At 51.4% G+C, this 15,255-nt stretch overlaps 1 protein-coding gene across 1 annotated transcript in view; it reads right to left on the bottom strand.

Annotated features, from left to right (window-relative positions):
* ADAMTS2 (ADAM metallopeptidase with thrombospondin type 1 motif 2) overlaps window positions 1–15,255 on the bottom strand; it is a 294,248-nt gene that overhangs the window by 25,582 nt on the left and 253,411 nt on the right. Inside the window, exons 13-15 of the mRNA XM_058283377.2 lie at window positions 12,434–12,567; window positions 6,204–6,327; window positions 5,078–5,158 (exon numbers count right to left, since the gene is read on the bottom strand). Coding sequence (XP_058139360.1) covers window positions 5,078–5,158; window positions 6,204–6,327; window positions 12,434–12,567 — 339 coding nt within the window. The remainder of the gene's footprint in view (window positions 1–5,077; window positions 5,159–6,203; window positions 6,328–12,433; window positions 12,568–15,255) is intronic.

The following is a 15,255-nucleotide window of genomic DNA, read 5'->3' as shown; positions in this document are numbered from 1 at the left end:
CCCCAGCCACCTGGCCTCACTGGGCACCGAGAATCTACCAGACACGAGGACACGGAGCCCTGGGCCACACGTGTGCTGGGCGGGGGCTCCTGCTGCGGAGTGAGGAAGTGTCCACCTAAGAGGCAGGCTGGGTCTCTGCCCCCCCAGGGACTGTGGCCGGGCCCTTTTCCTCCAGGTACCAGTAGAGGCCCGGCCTGACCAGGACTTCCACAGACAATGCCCAGAAGCCAGGAAGCCGGCTGGTCAGGAAGCCCACGTTTCCGACAGCGTGGAATGCAGGATGATTCATTTTTCGGGGGAGAGGACACAACCAGGGCCCCCAAATCACAGATCTCCAAGCAAGAAAACGATCCCCATCACGATTCTCCTGTAATTCTTCTGTCACATCAAGAAGGGGGTCCCACTGGACTCACCCAGGACAACTAACAAGGAGATGATCAACAGTGACCATCCCAAGGAACAGAGAGAGGCTGCAACTGCAAGCAAGACAGTCCCACCCATCTGCCCTGTGGGATCTGAGCCCCCTCTCATTTGGAGGCACAGTGGGCTTCACCACCCCCAAATCCTCAAGACTAGAGAACGAACAATGGGTAGACTTATTATCCTACTATAGACTTATTGTTATCCCAGCAATGGAAGAACTTTTACCATTGTTGGGGAGGCAGTGGCCACTGGAGGTTCTGAGGGGAGGGAGAAGAAAAACAGGTGTAAGATGAGGGCATTTTCAGGACTTGGAAATTGTCCTGCATGATGCTGCAATGACAGATACAGGCCATTATATATTTTGTCATAACTTACAAAATTGTGTGGGACAGAGTGTAAACTATAATGTAAACTATAATCCATACTTAGTGGCAGTGCTTCAATATATGTTCATCAATTGTAACAAATGGACCACACTAATGAAGGCTGTTGTTGATGTGGGAAAGTGTGGGAGGGGGAGGGAGCGGGGCATACGGGAATCCCCTATATTTTTAATGTAACATTTATGTAATCTAAAGTATCTTTTAAAAAAACTTTAAAAATGCATTAAAAAAAAGAAGGGGGTCTCAGTTTGGGACCAGTTGCTCTTTACTTTTCTCCAACTCCTGCTCTCTTTTTAGCAGAGAAAGTGGAAGTCAGACTCGGGGCCCAAGGAGAGGAAACTGTGTTTACGTGGAAGGGCCTTTTATTTGGGAATTGATTTTTAAGTTTTATCTTCTCTTTAAAGGCAAGTGGTTCTGGTTTTCCATGTAGAGCAGTGATAGGAGGTTTCCTCAAAGTAAGGAAGGAAGAAAGGTGAGTACTAAAAAAGAAATAGTGTGATGAAGTTCTGATACGTGCTGCAACACGGGTAAGCCTCGAAGACAGTGTGTTGAGAGAGAGAAGCCAGGCACAAAGGACGGATATTGTATGACTCCACGGAGGTGAAATATCTAGAATAAGCAAATCTGCAGAGACAGAAAGATTACAGGGCAACAGTGGAGGAAGGGGGGTGCTTGCTGAATGGAGGCAGAGTTCCTTTTTGCAGAGACACAAAAGTTTTTTGTGATGGATGGTGGTGAGGGCAGCACAACTTTGTGAATGCAATTAACACCACAGAATCGTACCCTTGAAAATGGTTAAAATGGAAAATTTTCACATTATATATATTTAGATGTTAGCACAATTGAGCATTTTTTAAATTAAAAACACCTCTATTATAAGGGGTTAAGACTATAAGGATGCAAGGGTAGAACTGAACGGGGGAAGAACATGGAGCAATCTCGAGGACCTTACGATAGCTGGGAAATGTGCTCATTAAAAATTTCTTCATTTAAGCAGCTCTGAAAATCCTAAAACTAATTGAACTGGTTTTCTATTCATCTAATTGTAGAAGTTCCCTCTTTGCACTTAGTTCCCTGAAGGATATTAACCAGAACTTGTTAGTTTTGCTTACAGGAATAAGATAACATCTAAAGCAAAACCAGACAGAATGGTGTAACTCTGAAACTTTTCTCAGAGACATGAAGCTTGATATCCTTGAGCGGCTGGCTGAGAAAGAGGCCATCAAAGCCTTCTAAAATGTGGTTTAATAACTGCTGGAACCAAGGATAAATTCAGTGTGCTTGAGACAACACAGGACTGAGAAATTGCTTGTATCCTCCTCACAAGACCTCTGGCGTCATTTGTTTTTCTTTTCCCTACCCTTTTCCTTTGCCTATAAAAACCCCAGTTCCCATTCTCACTTTGAAGTGGTTTTGAGAAGATTATCCCCGTTCCTTGCTTGCGTACTCGCAATAAATCAGCTTCCCACTGAGAGATGTGTTTCTCCTTTGTGGCACCAGATTGGGAGGGCCCTTCTATTGGAAATAGCTGTGCTTACGGTAACAATTATATTGAGTGAAATAAGCTAGACACGAAAGGACAAATATTTGAATATTGTATGGTCTCACTGATAGGAACCCAATACGATGAGTGGACTTACAGAGTTGGACAATGGAGTGTGGGTTGGTGGGAGATGGAATGTGGCTGAGAAGGGAGAGCTGATGCTGGACGTATGCAGAATGTTTAATAAGGTGGATTGTAAATGGATGGTAATGGGTGTAGGTGATGGTAGCACTTTACGGTGAGTGTAACCAACTGCTTATTTGCGGGTGTGATTGTGGCTGAAACGGGTAGTCTAGGGAGGGGGATGTTGGTTGGAGGACAGCTGGAAGATAATTTGGGGTCTGTAAAACAGTGGTTTTGGTGGTAGATAAGGATTGTGGTTAATAATACAAATACAGGAATGTTTTTCTACTACAAGGTGTTAAGAATATGGTGAACATGGGAAAAAGATACCTAATGTAACTTATAGACTATAGTTAACAATATTGTAATATTTTTGTAGCAAAAGCAAAGAAGGTCCTATATCAATGCAAAATGTCAAAAAGAAGAATATGGGGTTTAGTATTTTGAAATATGAATATGATGGATCATTTTCTCTTTTTCTTCATTAACAAGGAAAGCTTGATCATTCATTTATTTATATCTCTGAACACTGGAGGAACAAGTTTGGATTCAGGATTGGATAAGATAAAAGTGCCTGGGCAAAATTTTTTGGAGTAATTGTTTCATAACTTATTAAGCTGCCTTTTGTCTGTTATTTTTTATTTTTTGAATCTGAAGTACAGATTACTTAGAAAAAAAGAATATGGTGATAGATGGGAAAAATACAACTAATGTAACTTATAAACTATAGTTAACAGTAATATTGTAATACTTTTGTAGCAAAGGCAGAGAGGGTATTACACCAGTGCTAAAGATAATAGGGGATTTAGTTTTATGTGTTAGGAATATGATCAAGCTTTTCTTTTTCATTTTCTTAATTAACAAGGAGAACTTGGTCATATTATTTAACCAATCTGTGCTTATTTATTCTTCCTTCTTACACTGGAGAAACAATTGAGTCTGTTTTTAGGATTAAATGGGATAAATGTGCCTGGACAGAATTTTTTTAAGTGATGCTTCCATAAGTTGTTAAGCTGCCTTTTGTCTGTTAGGTTATTTTTTGAAGTTGAAATAAAGTTTACTTAAAAACGTTTTTTTAAAATGGAGTATTTTTTTTTCTGGAGGCACGGCACGGAGCCTGGGGCCTCCAGTGTGGTGGGGGGACGCCAGCTGCTGGAGCCACGGCCTCTGCTCAAGCCTCGACTTCCGTGCGCCCGCAGGGGTGGGCGGGCAGCTGTGCGGGAGCCCCTGACTGAGGTCAGCCTTTCGGCCAAGGTGCTAATGGGGGTCCCAGAAAGGGGGAGGGACTTGTCCAGAGCCCCTACCCCCCGTTGTTTCAGGAGGAGGCGCCCAGATGCTGCGGGTGGGGGCAGGGGCTGAGGGCGAGGCCGTAGAGGGCCCCGGCCGCCTGGGAGAGCAGAGTCCCCCAGACAGGGGCGGGAGGGGCACCCAGTGTTGTCAGGACATCACATTATGCAGTGACGCCAGGAACTCAGTTTCATGTAGAATCTCTCAAACTTAAAGCACATTGCAAGTATGTCAGTGCACGGGGTGAGCCTGTCAGCGGGTGGGCCCCAGGCCCCCTGTGGGTGGGCGAGGGGGCTGAGAGGGCTACTTTCATGCAGTGGGCTGGGCCATAGCCGCAGCTCGTTCCAGTGGGTGGGCCCCGTGCCCCCTGTGGGTGGGCGAGGGGGCTGAGAGGGCTACTTTCATGCAGTGGGCTGGGCCATAGCCGCAGCTCGTTCCAGTGGGTGGGCCCCGTGCCCCCTGTGGGTGGGCGAGGGGGCTGAGAGGGCTACTTTCATGCATGGGCTGGGCCCCAGCCGCAGCTCGTTCCTGGCGGTCACTGGCCTAGGTTCTGCGTGGAGAGAGCTGGTAGAGGAGGTTAGCCTCACCCGTCAGCCGACTTACAGCAAAGGGGGCGTCCCTCGACAGTGCGGGTGGGCCTCGTCCAATCAGCTGAGGACCTCGAGGGCCAACACTGCGGTTTCAGGCGATGAAAAAGTCGGGGTGTGGATGCTGGTGCCAGCGGCACAACCCCGGGCGTGCAAGGAGCACCCCTTTAGAGTGGTTACAATGGGCGATTCTGAGTTCTCTATGGGTTACTACAATGAAAAGCTGAAATGAACAAACCGCAGAGGTTTCCCAGAGGAGAAGCTTCCAGGGCCAGCTCCTGCATGAGTTTCCAGCCTGCAGACCTGACCTACGGATATTCACTCACCAGACCCCATCATCAGAGATTAAAACACATCTCTTTATATATATATTAGGTCTAGACGGTCTTCTGTGGGTTCTGTTTCTCTGGAGGGCCCTGAATGCCGGGGGGTGGGGAGGGGAGGGTCCCAGGACCCCGCCACCTGCAGGGGTGCCTCCTGTCTTGGCCTCGAGGCCGAGGGACAGGGCGTCCTAGCTCTGGGGGCTTGGGGAACGTGTGCCCTCTACTTCCACCCGCTGGCCTGGCCACCAGGAGATGAGCCCAGAGCAGGCCGCACGGGCGGGCGGCGCTGGGGGGGGAGAGGTAGGGAGGGGGTCCCCCGCCCAGCCCGGTCCTGGCTGCATGACCCCTCTCTCTGCTCATCCCCAGGCCGGGGACGGCCCGTCCAGCTGGGCCTGGGGACACACTCACCCAGATAGTGTCTAGTGCTGTCTGCCTCTTGGATAAGCAGGTGTCTGGCTCCCGCCGGGATCTCAAACATCTTGATGTAACCTTTGTGGGGATGGAGAAGGACGAGACCCGCTGAGGAAGCAGGCGGCCTCTCCCGCTGGATTCCGGCCCCCCTCAGGTTCTCCCCAGGTGCCTGGTGTTTCTTGGGCTCGGAGCCACCCCACGGGACAGGGGCTGCAGCCGGGGGCCGCTGGGCGCCTGCCCTCCTGCTCCCTTCTGACCAGCTCCGTTTAAACTCCAGATGCCTCCTTGGCCGCCCCCACAGACGGCTCGGGGGCTCCCTGGGCAGCCCCTGGCCTCAGGCCCTGGCTGGAATCCAACACCCCCCCGCCCCCTGTCTAGGAATGTCTAGGAGGGGCGCCATCAGCCAGGACCCCCCAGTCTGCAAGCTGGAGATGCCGTGCTCCCGTGCGGCTGCTGAGGGGCCGCGCCGAGCCCCTGGTTTGAAGGCCCCCCCGAGCCACGGCGGGCGCGTTTGCAATGTGGCCTTCTTCTAAAAGGCAAACCAGAGTGTGTCCCCCATTTCAGGGGCAGACCAGCTGAGGCCCAAAGAGACCTGGGGGGCTGCCGCGGCCCCCTGCCCGCCTCCCCCACAGGAGACGGGGGCCCAGCCCCGGAACGGGCCTCGCTCACTTAGAACCCATCTGGTCCGGGACCCCAACTTCCCCAGGCCCGTATCCCAGAGCCCGGCAGGGACAGACCTACGTCCACAGGCTGCAGGAAGCTCAGACAGGTCCAAGCGGGCAGAGGGAAGTCAGGGACGGACAGGCCGGCAGCCCCGGAGAGCTGGGGAGGGGCGACCCTTGGAGACAGCTGACCTCACGGGCTGTGAAGACCCAGCCTGCCCCTTACAGCAGGCGGTACCCTCTGCCCGGCCCGCCACCTGCATCTCCTTTCTCCTTCCTCCCCACCCACCGCGGGGCCTGGCTCCAGCGGCCCTTGACTGGGGGTGCTCCCACCACCGCCCCCTCCCAGAGGACATCCCCCTGGAATAGTCATCATGGGGGGTGAAGCTCCGAGGAAGACTCGGGTCCTCCCAGCCCGGCCAGGGCACAGGGGGCTGCAGGGGCGGGGGCCGGGGACTGACCTTGCTTCTTGGGCGAGCGCGTGAACATCCCCTTGACCACTTTGCAGTGGCTGTTGTCCCCTCCACACACACCACACTTGTCCTCCTGCTTGCTGGAGCCGACCACCCCGTCGCAGCCCACCTTCTGCGGGGAGGGGGACAGTGAACGGTTGAGACCCTTGCCCGGCACCTGCTCCCTCCTGCAGCTTTCCCTTCTTAGCCCTTTTCGATACTCTGGAAGGAAAGCCTGTGTGAGCCGGGGCAAGGATGGTCCCTCGCTGTGCCTCCATGCAAAGCGCGGGCTTCAGAGAGCTGCCGTGGCGGCCTGCATCGGTGGCCACGCCGAGATCGAGCGCCCCGGCGCGGCGCCACCGGGCTCTGCACGAATGCTCCTGGAATAGGAGGCTCGGTCCCTTCCACTGGCTGTTTCTCTCGTGGCTTCCGCTCAGCTCAGCCCCTAGCCGAAGCTTAGGCCTGGCTCCCCAGCGTTCTCCTTGCCCCCAGGGAATCCGATGCCCTCTTCTGTGTGTCCCTGGAGGGTCTGGGCAGAGCACGGCTGGGAACACGTCTGCCTTCGCTCTCCCAGCTCGTCCTCCGGCCCTCGGCTCTCCAAGGGGCGAGCTTGTACCCATTTTGGAGACAACGAAGCAGAGGCCCAGTGGGGATGTGGCTCTGCGCAGGGCCCCTCGGTAGAGGCAGGGACACGCTCAGGTTCTGTGGTGCTCTGTGGCCCTAGCGGACCCCCGTGCTCGGGGCCACTGGAGCTCCCTGGAGAACAGCCCCTGCATGCTGATGGCAGGCAGCAGGACGGCAAAGGGCACACCGTCTGAAGCAAGCACAACATGGATGCCCAGCTTGCTTTCTCCCAGGGCTCAGCGGGGAAAGGCTGCCTCTCCTCCGAGTTGGCTGGTTCCCTTCTGCTCATCCCACAGCACTCGGAAACAGCACTGCTTTCCCTCCTCGCCCTGGCTTCCAGGAAGCTCAAGCCAATTCTCCCTGGAAATTGCATCCAACATCGTCTCTGGGAAAGACTCAGTTCCTCTCCCAGTGCTCTTTGTTGTTGACCTTGTCTGACAAGGAGCTTTGAGAGCAGGGGCTCTAGACAATGGAGAGGGCACCACTTTTGAATGAATGGGTAGAAGTTAGTCATCTTTAGTTTCATTGATCTAGTATTTTACTGCAAGTCTTTGGAATCATTTTGGCAGCAAGCAGGGTGCAAAACAATCAATGAGATGAACATGTTCATTTTCATGATTCTGGAGAAAATATATATATATATATTTTTTTACAACAAAGGGATACATTATGACAGACTGAGAAAAAAAAGCATTGGTCCTTTCTAAGGCATAGTGCCTGAGCTTAAAGCCCGGATCTGCCACTTTTTCGGACATGTGGTCTAAAAGGGCACGTTCCTGAAACTCTGAGTCTGTTTCCACGTTCATAACATGGGTAAGAGGAGTCCTTCCAAGCTGGGGTTGGCGTTAGGATGAAATGAGGTGATTCTTGTAAAATGGTAATACATTGTCTGGTACAGAGTAAGTAAGCTCTCAGTGAAGGACGGAGAGGATGCTGAGGAAGGAGAAGAAAGGGAGGAGGAGGAAGGAGAGGTAGGAGGGAGGGAGAGGGAGACCCCCCTTTACTGAGTGGTCCAGTCCCCTCGAGGCGGGTGACAGTCGCCTCTGCTCCAGCCTCCAACCTGCAGTGTAAACAGGAGCGGAAGGAAAGTCTCGGAGCCATAGAAGAGGGGCATTTATGAGGTGTACATAGCGACGGAGAGATAAAGAGCATCTGGGAAAGGCTCCCCTGGGCTCTGAAGCTGGAGCGGATGGACTCCAACCCGCATGGGAGCCTCTGACTTCCTTGAGAATCAACCAGTATTCAGAGCTCTTCACTGACTCGGGGGCTCTTTCAAAAAAGGGTTGGAGCCAGTTTACCACCACAGACGTGCCGACTGGAAATTCAGCTGATTGGAAAGGGAGGAGGGCATCTGGACAAAGAAGAAATGAAGGAAGAAGCTGGGCTCTGAAACAGCTGCTCTGTCTGAGACTCGGTGCAGAGCTTCACCGAAGTTGAGCAAAAGGAAAACAGAGCAAATTAACGACCTGATCCGTCAAAGCGTGAGAAATCTTAAACATTGGCTGTTATCATTTTCCCTGATTCAAAGACGCCTATTATTCCCTACATTTTACTATTTCTGAAATCAGGGTGTGGCTGATAATCCAAGTCAAGAGGACTCTGCCACCTGGAGGAGGTTTTTTGTCCGGGCAGCTGCTGGGTCTGCTGCCTCCCAAGGTGGCATGACCGGTTCTGGCCCAGGTCCAGAAGCATCTGTCCAGGCCAACACCCGCTGGCGTTCTGGAGGAGCTGGTTAAGACCCGGTGTTACAGAACTGAGTTAAGGGGAAATGCTCTTAGGGTTGCAACCACATCGGGAAGGTCAGTGAAGCCTGGGATTCTTGACTGGCCTGAAATCTTGCCCAGATCCTAAAAAGGGCTGCAGGGCCGAGGACAGGGCAGGTCAGGGGTGGCCAGATGTCCCCGAGTGGCTCAGTGTGGCTGCAGCCGGCCGTCACCAGCAGCCAGAGGAGGCCAGAGCGCAGATTCCACCTTGTTCCAGAAGTCGTGGGATAAGCCGGCACCGTGGGAAGTATGCGAGGCGCTTCTTTCCTCAGTTCCAATTTGTTATGAAATCCTATGGGTGAGTCCTCTCACGACTGCTGGAACCGAGGTACAAGCTACACTCAGGAAACATGCTATGCTTCTTTCCATTTCTCCTTGTCAACAATAGCTTGAGATGACACATTCTAATGGCAGGTGAAGACTATATCAAGTAGTGCCCTTTCCTAAAAGAAAATGACCCTTCTGGCCTTGTTTAATTCTTAAATTCTCTTTTGAGCCCCTGCTCTCTGTGTGTGTGTCTTTGTTTACCTGATAAATTTTTTGATGTCATTTCACTTTGAACCTTCCTACATTGTTGTGTCTTGATATTCTCTAATTGACAGCATCCGCTTGGGGATCCTATTTTGACACAGGATTGGATTCTTTGAAGAGTTTCACAGTCACGTGGATTATTATAACTGACATAGTTAATTTCTCAATTGCCCATCCCTTTCGTAATTCTAATTTTTCTGTCTTTGTTTTCTTTTGCAATATGATCATATATATGTACATATTCTCTAATTATTAAAAAGCTATCATCTTGTTTGTATCTGCTTCATTATATTAACAAAATATTTAGCCTATTCTTTAATTTTCAACATCAAGAGCGAAGTCACATCCATTCCCACTAAGATGGTAAATTATTGCTCTTACTTCCGCATGTTATGTTTGCAAGCCGATCCATAGCTGCCAGCTCAGTCCATGTCTACTAATAACTGTTTCCCATACTTATTGCCTGTCCTTTGATGTCCTGACATCCCGTTGTTTTTTGTTTTGTTTTTTTTCTAGTATTTTGTTCCAGGCTTTCTGAGCTGGCTCTGTGGTCCAGCCTTCCTACCAGGCTTGAGCTGAAGTCCTGCCTGGTCTCTTCCTGACACCGTGTCTTGGAAACACCTCCCACGTTGCTGGCTACGGCCTTGCTAAGCCACCACAGTGGAAAGAAGTCGTGCACGTGTTCCCCAGCTGCCGTGCACCCCCCTTCCTTGTTCTTCCAGGCCCACCCTCCACTTCCAGGGACTCCTGAAGATGCACCCTTTTAATAGCACAATCAGCCCTGTTGGCGGAAAATCTACAGAGGCTTCCAGTTGCTTCTGGGGAGTCTGGCATGGGACAAGTCTGTGCTCATGCTACTATCATATGACAAGGATCCCCCATGGCTGTTTCTCGTGACAACCTAAGAGAGAAGCCAAGGACATAATAATAAAGGGAAACACGACAAGGCATATTTTTACAAAGGGCCGAGCCAATGAGAGCCATCTGGGAAGCTTCACGGTACGTCACCTTGATCCAGGAAGGCAACAGCCTGTACCCCATAGAGAGCAAGGAAATGGGGTGGTGGTCCCAGGGCTCACCTGGGGCCAGAGGCAGCAGAGTCCCCTGGGAACCTGTACAAACTCATGCTCCCAGAGCACGGGATCAGAACCCCCAGGGATCAAAAACCCCAAAACACATGTCCTTAATCGTAACTCCATTTCCTTAACCCTATGTAAATGGACCTTTTGAAAATGTGATTTTTACTTAAGTTGTGGCCAATTCAATCAGGATGGGTTTTAATCCTATTAGTGGAGGCCCTAAAGAAAGAAGTGCACGGGGAAGGGCTGGACGCCAGAAGTCAATGGAACCCGAAGAGAAAAGACATGACCACCTCATGGGAAACCCAGGAACTCCAAAGGCTGCCAGCCATCTAGAAGATACCAACCCTGGAAGGAAGTGTAGCAGTATGGTATTATTGGTGAATTCCAAAAAGAAATAGGGGATTATGTTTGTAAACTGATCTTTTCCTCTGGGCATATGAGATTATACTGGATTCAAAGGTTTACTTGACTAAGTAATTATGTAAACCTCTTGTGCCAATAGGCGTTGGGTCCCCACCCTTTGGTGGGTGGGGACTCACAGATGAAGGGCATGGCAGTGGACAGAGTTAAAGGTTCTTCATGTTGGAGTTTTGATGTTGGAGTTTGATGCTGAAGAGTTAAGCTGGAGCCCCAGGAAGTCAGCATGCAGAGGAAAGAGAAGCCAGCCCCGGGAAGAGAGGAACCTTGAACCCAGAGAGAAGCAAGACCCTGGAAGGGAGGAACCCAGGAAGCCTGAACCCTCGCAGACGCTGGCAGCCATCTTGCTCCAACACGTGGCAATAGACTTTGGTGAGGGAAGTAACTTATGCTTATGACCTGGTATCTGTAAACTCCTACCCCAAATAAATATCCTTTATGAAAACCAACCAGTTTCTGGTATTTTGCATCAGCACCCCTTTGGCTGACTAATACAGGAAGCAATGCTTCCAGCCTCTGAACCTTCAGCCAATACATTTCTGTGGTTAAGACAACCCCTTGTGTGGTGTTTGTATAACAGCCTGGAAACTAAGACACGAGGTGAATCCTAGCATAAAAAGAAATAAGCCAAAATAGTGCTACTATGGTTAAGAGATTTAAAATGGAGTCCGGGGCCGTTCAGAAGGTAATGCTTATGCAAATCTCAGCCCCACATCACAAACTGAGAAACTATGCAAAGCCTCAAGCAAAAGTGCTTTCCCCAAAACCCTAAGGCCATCCAGACACCTGGCCCAAACCCCAAGAGGAAGAACTCAGTAACCTAGATAACCCAAAGGACATGTGGCACACCCTAAATATCCACTAACCACGAACAATTTGTGTCATGTCTTCTATTTCTTTAAAAACCCTTGCTGGGTAGCACAAAGATGGGATACCATTCGCAATCCTAAAACCCTAAATAAATCCTTTGTTGCCGTGAAGCTCAGCTTATTTCTTGGTTGACATTCTGCATACTTAAGTCTTCACACTACTGGATGGGGAGGGGGGAACCCATTGTAGCAGTTTTTTATGGTTTATGAATTTCAAAAATAGATATTGGATTATGTTTGTAAATTGGTCTGTCCCTCCAGGCATATAGGAGTGTATTGGATTCAGAGGTTTCACTTTTACTTGATTAAATAAATGATTAAGGCTTCGAATGGGCGACGCCAGTAGGACATTGAGTCCCTGCTCCCTTGGTGGGCGGGAAATGACAGAGAAACCTGCACACTGCAGAGAAGGAGGTGGGAGTTTTGATACTGGAGTCTTGAGCTGGAGCCCCAGGAAGTAAGCACACAGAGGAGCTTGGTCATGAGAAGAGAAGGCCCCAGGAAGAGACACAAGCCATTCGCCTGATAGTCTACAGCTGACCTTGTGGAGAAAATACAGCAGCTGAGCCCGGAGAGAAACGGAGGCCCAGGAAGAGAGGAACCCAAGTAGCCTGAACCCTGGCAGATGTCGGCAGCCATCTTGCCCCAACACATGGCAAAACACTGATGAGGGAAGTAACTTTATGGCCTGGTAACTGTAAGCTCCTACCCCAAATAAATACCCTTTCTAAAAGCCAGCAGATGTCTGGTATTTTGCATCAGCTCCCCTTTGGCTGACTAATACACCCACTTTTGCTGAGATGGTGCTCTGTTTCCCCCATTTTACATGCTCGACCTTGATTGATCTTCCCAGCAACCCCCAGAAGCAGACACTCTTACCCAGGAGACTGAGACCCTGAGCGGTGGCCGCCCTGTCCCCGCGCTGGGCCTTGCTCCGGCCGCCCTGCACCCACCTTGCAGTCGCCGCGCACGCAGAGGCTGAAGGCGTCCTTGTAGGAGCAGCGTGTCCCGTCGTGCACCATGCGCTTCATGGACACCACCTCCCCGGTCTCCTGGGACTCGCAGTAGAGGTGGCACCTCTCCTTGGCTGGAGGAGGGAGCAAGAACGGGCTGTCAACAGGTGCGGCAGCCGTGCTGGCCACCTTCTCTACGGCTTCCCCGAGGTGGCCCAAGAGAAGCACTAGAGCTTCCTCCCATGCATGGGAGACGCTCCCAAGAGAGTCTCAGGACTCACCTGCCCCTCCCTGCCTGCCCGCCCTCCTGGGAAGGGCTCACATACCTCTACTCTCCCTCGTGTTTCTGGGTCTCCTGAGCCTGTGACCTGTGCTGTTTTACTTAAGAAGAGTTTGTCCCTAACCGAGCCAGGCTGTTGTTGGTGCACCTGACACTCTCTGTGGACGTGCAATGGCTGTTTTCTAAGTTCCCGCCCAATGAATCTTTCTGAAGTCTGTCTTCTCTGAAAGCCCAAGGAAGGCCAGGTCCCTCCTGATTCAGGCTTGGGTCCCTGGCACCTTTTCTTCTCAGCATTTATCACTGAGAGAATGAAAGTGCTGAGTTATTGTTTTGCAGCCAACTACTTTTCCACCTGATGGCAGCCTCCAAGGGGAGCATCTTGGTTTGAATTGTACCTCCCCAAAAGGTGTGTTCGCCCAGCACCTTGGGGCATGACTGTGATGGTTTGAGGGTTTTATGGATCTCAGAAATTCATGTCCTTAGAACTAGTCCATTATTGTGGGTGTGAACCTGTTGTAGGTGGGAACTTGTGATTAGATTACTTTAGTAAGGCATGACCCAGGGTGGGTCTTATTCCTCTTACTGGAGTCCTTTATAGATGGGATGAATGTGGAGAGAGAAACACACAGAAACTGAGCAAGAAAAGCCACAGTAGGAGAGAGAAGGCCAGACGAAGCCAGAAGCTGAAAGCAACAAAACCTACAAGAGAAGGGAGAGACGGGCAGACACTGCCGTGTGCCTCGCCATGTGACAGAGGAGTCCAGGATCCCTGGCAGCCAGTCTCTGGGGAGAAACCATTGTCTGATGATGCCTCAATTTGGACATTTTTCTCAGCCTTGAAACTGTAAGCTTACAATCTCATAAATCCCCATTGTAGAAGTCAGTCCATTTCTGGCATATTGCATTTTGGCAGCCTAGCAGGATAAAACAATGATCTTCTTTGGAAATAGGGTCTCTGCAGATGTAGTTAGTTAAGATAAAGGTGTCCTCATAAGAGGAAGGATGCCTGGAATCAGAAGAGGAAAAGTCCATGTGAAGACAAAGGCAGAGGTGGGAGTGAGGCTGCCACAGGCCAAGGAGTGCCTGGGACCAGCAGAAGCTAGAAGAGGCCACCAGGGACTCCCCTTCAGCCTCTGGAGGCCGCTGCAGTCCTGCTGACCCCTTGGCCTCAGACTTGTGGCCTCTAGCACTAGAAGGGAACACATCTGTGGTTTAAGACACCTGGTCTGTGGTACTGGGTCATGGCAGCCCAAGGGGGTGGCCATCCACGTCTGCTCTCCCTCAATCCTTAGAACTGGAAAGTGTGTTGGGGGTGGGGGGCACACGCTGGCATCACGAGTGTTTCTTGAATAAGTGTTACTGTCAAGTGGGTTTGTTTGCCCGATGCCCATAGAAGCCAATACAGAGTCACCAAGATTTTTAAAAAAAGGAAGAGTTTATTGCATAGTTGACCAGCAAGAAAACAAGAGGCAAGTCTCAGATTGGTCTCTTCAAACAAAATGGGACCTGGGTTTTATACTGTCTGGGGAAGGTGGGCTTAAGGGAGTGGCTAAAGATGGGGCGAGATAACATGGGCCAGTCCAGTTAGGGAAGCCAGCTATGGGGTGTGGCTAAGGACAGGATGAGGCGACGTGGGCCAATCCGGTTAGGGGAAGGTGGCTACGGGGTGTGGCTAAGGACAGGATGAGGTGACGTGGGCCAATCCGGTTAGGGGAAGGTGGCTACGGGGTGTGGCTAAGGACAAGATGAGGTGACGTGGGCCAATCCGGTTAGGGGAAGGTGGCTACGGGGTGTGGCTAAGGACAGGATGAGGTGACGTGGGCCAATCCGGTTAGGGGAAGGTGGCTACGGGGTGTGGCTAAGGACAGGATGAGGCGACGTGGGCCAATCCGGTTAGGGGAAGGTGGCTACGGGGTGTGGCTAAGGACAGGATGAGGCGACGTGGGCCAATCCGGTTAGGGGAAGGTGGCTACAGGGTGTGGCTAAGGACAGGATGAGGTGACGTGGGCCAATCCGGTTAGGGGAAGGTGCTACAGGGTGTGGCTAAGGACAGGATGAGGCAACGTGGGCTAATCCGGTTAGGGGAAGGTGGCTACGGGGTGTGGCTAAGGACAGGATGAGGCGACGTGGGCTAATCCGGTTAGGGGAAGCCGGCTACGGGGTGTGGCTAAGGACAGGATGAGGTGACGTGGGCTAATCCGGTTAGGGGAAGCCGGCTACGGGGTGTGGCTAAGGACAGGATGAGGCGACGTGGGCCAATCCGGTTAGGGGAAGGTGGCTACGGGGTGTGGCTAAGGACAGGATGAGGCGACGTGGGCCAATCCGGTTAGGGGAAGCCGGCTACGGGGTGTGGCTAAGGACAGGATGAGGCGACGTGGGCCAATCCGGTTAGGGGAAGATGGCTACAGGGTGTGGCTAAGGACAGGATGAGGTGACGTGGGCCAATCCGGTTAGGGGAAGGTGCTACAGGGTGTGGCTAAGGACAGGATGAGGCGACGTGGGCCAATCCGGTTAGGGGAAGATGGCTACAGGGTGTGGCTAA

This window comes from Dasypus novemcinctus, chromosome 2 (genome assembly GCF_030445035.2).
Source record: "Dasypus novemcinctus isolate mDasNov1 chromosome 2, mDasNov1.1.hap2, whole genome shotgun sequence".
Classification (NCBI taxonomy): domain Eukaryota; kingdom Metazoa; phylum Chordata; class Mammalia; order Cingulata; family Dasypodidae; genus Dasypus; species Dasypus novemcinctus.
The sequence above is the reverse complement of the archived record's forward strand: the minus strand, read 5'-3'. Positions and strand labels throughout refer to the sequence as shown.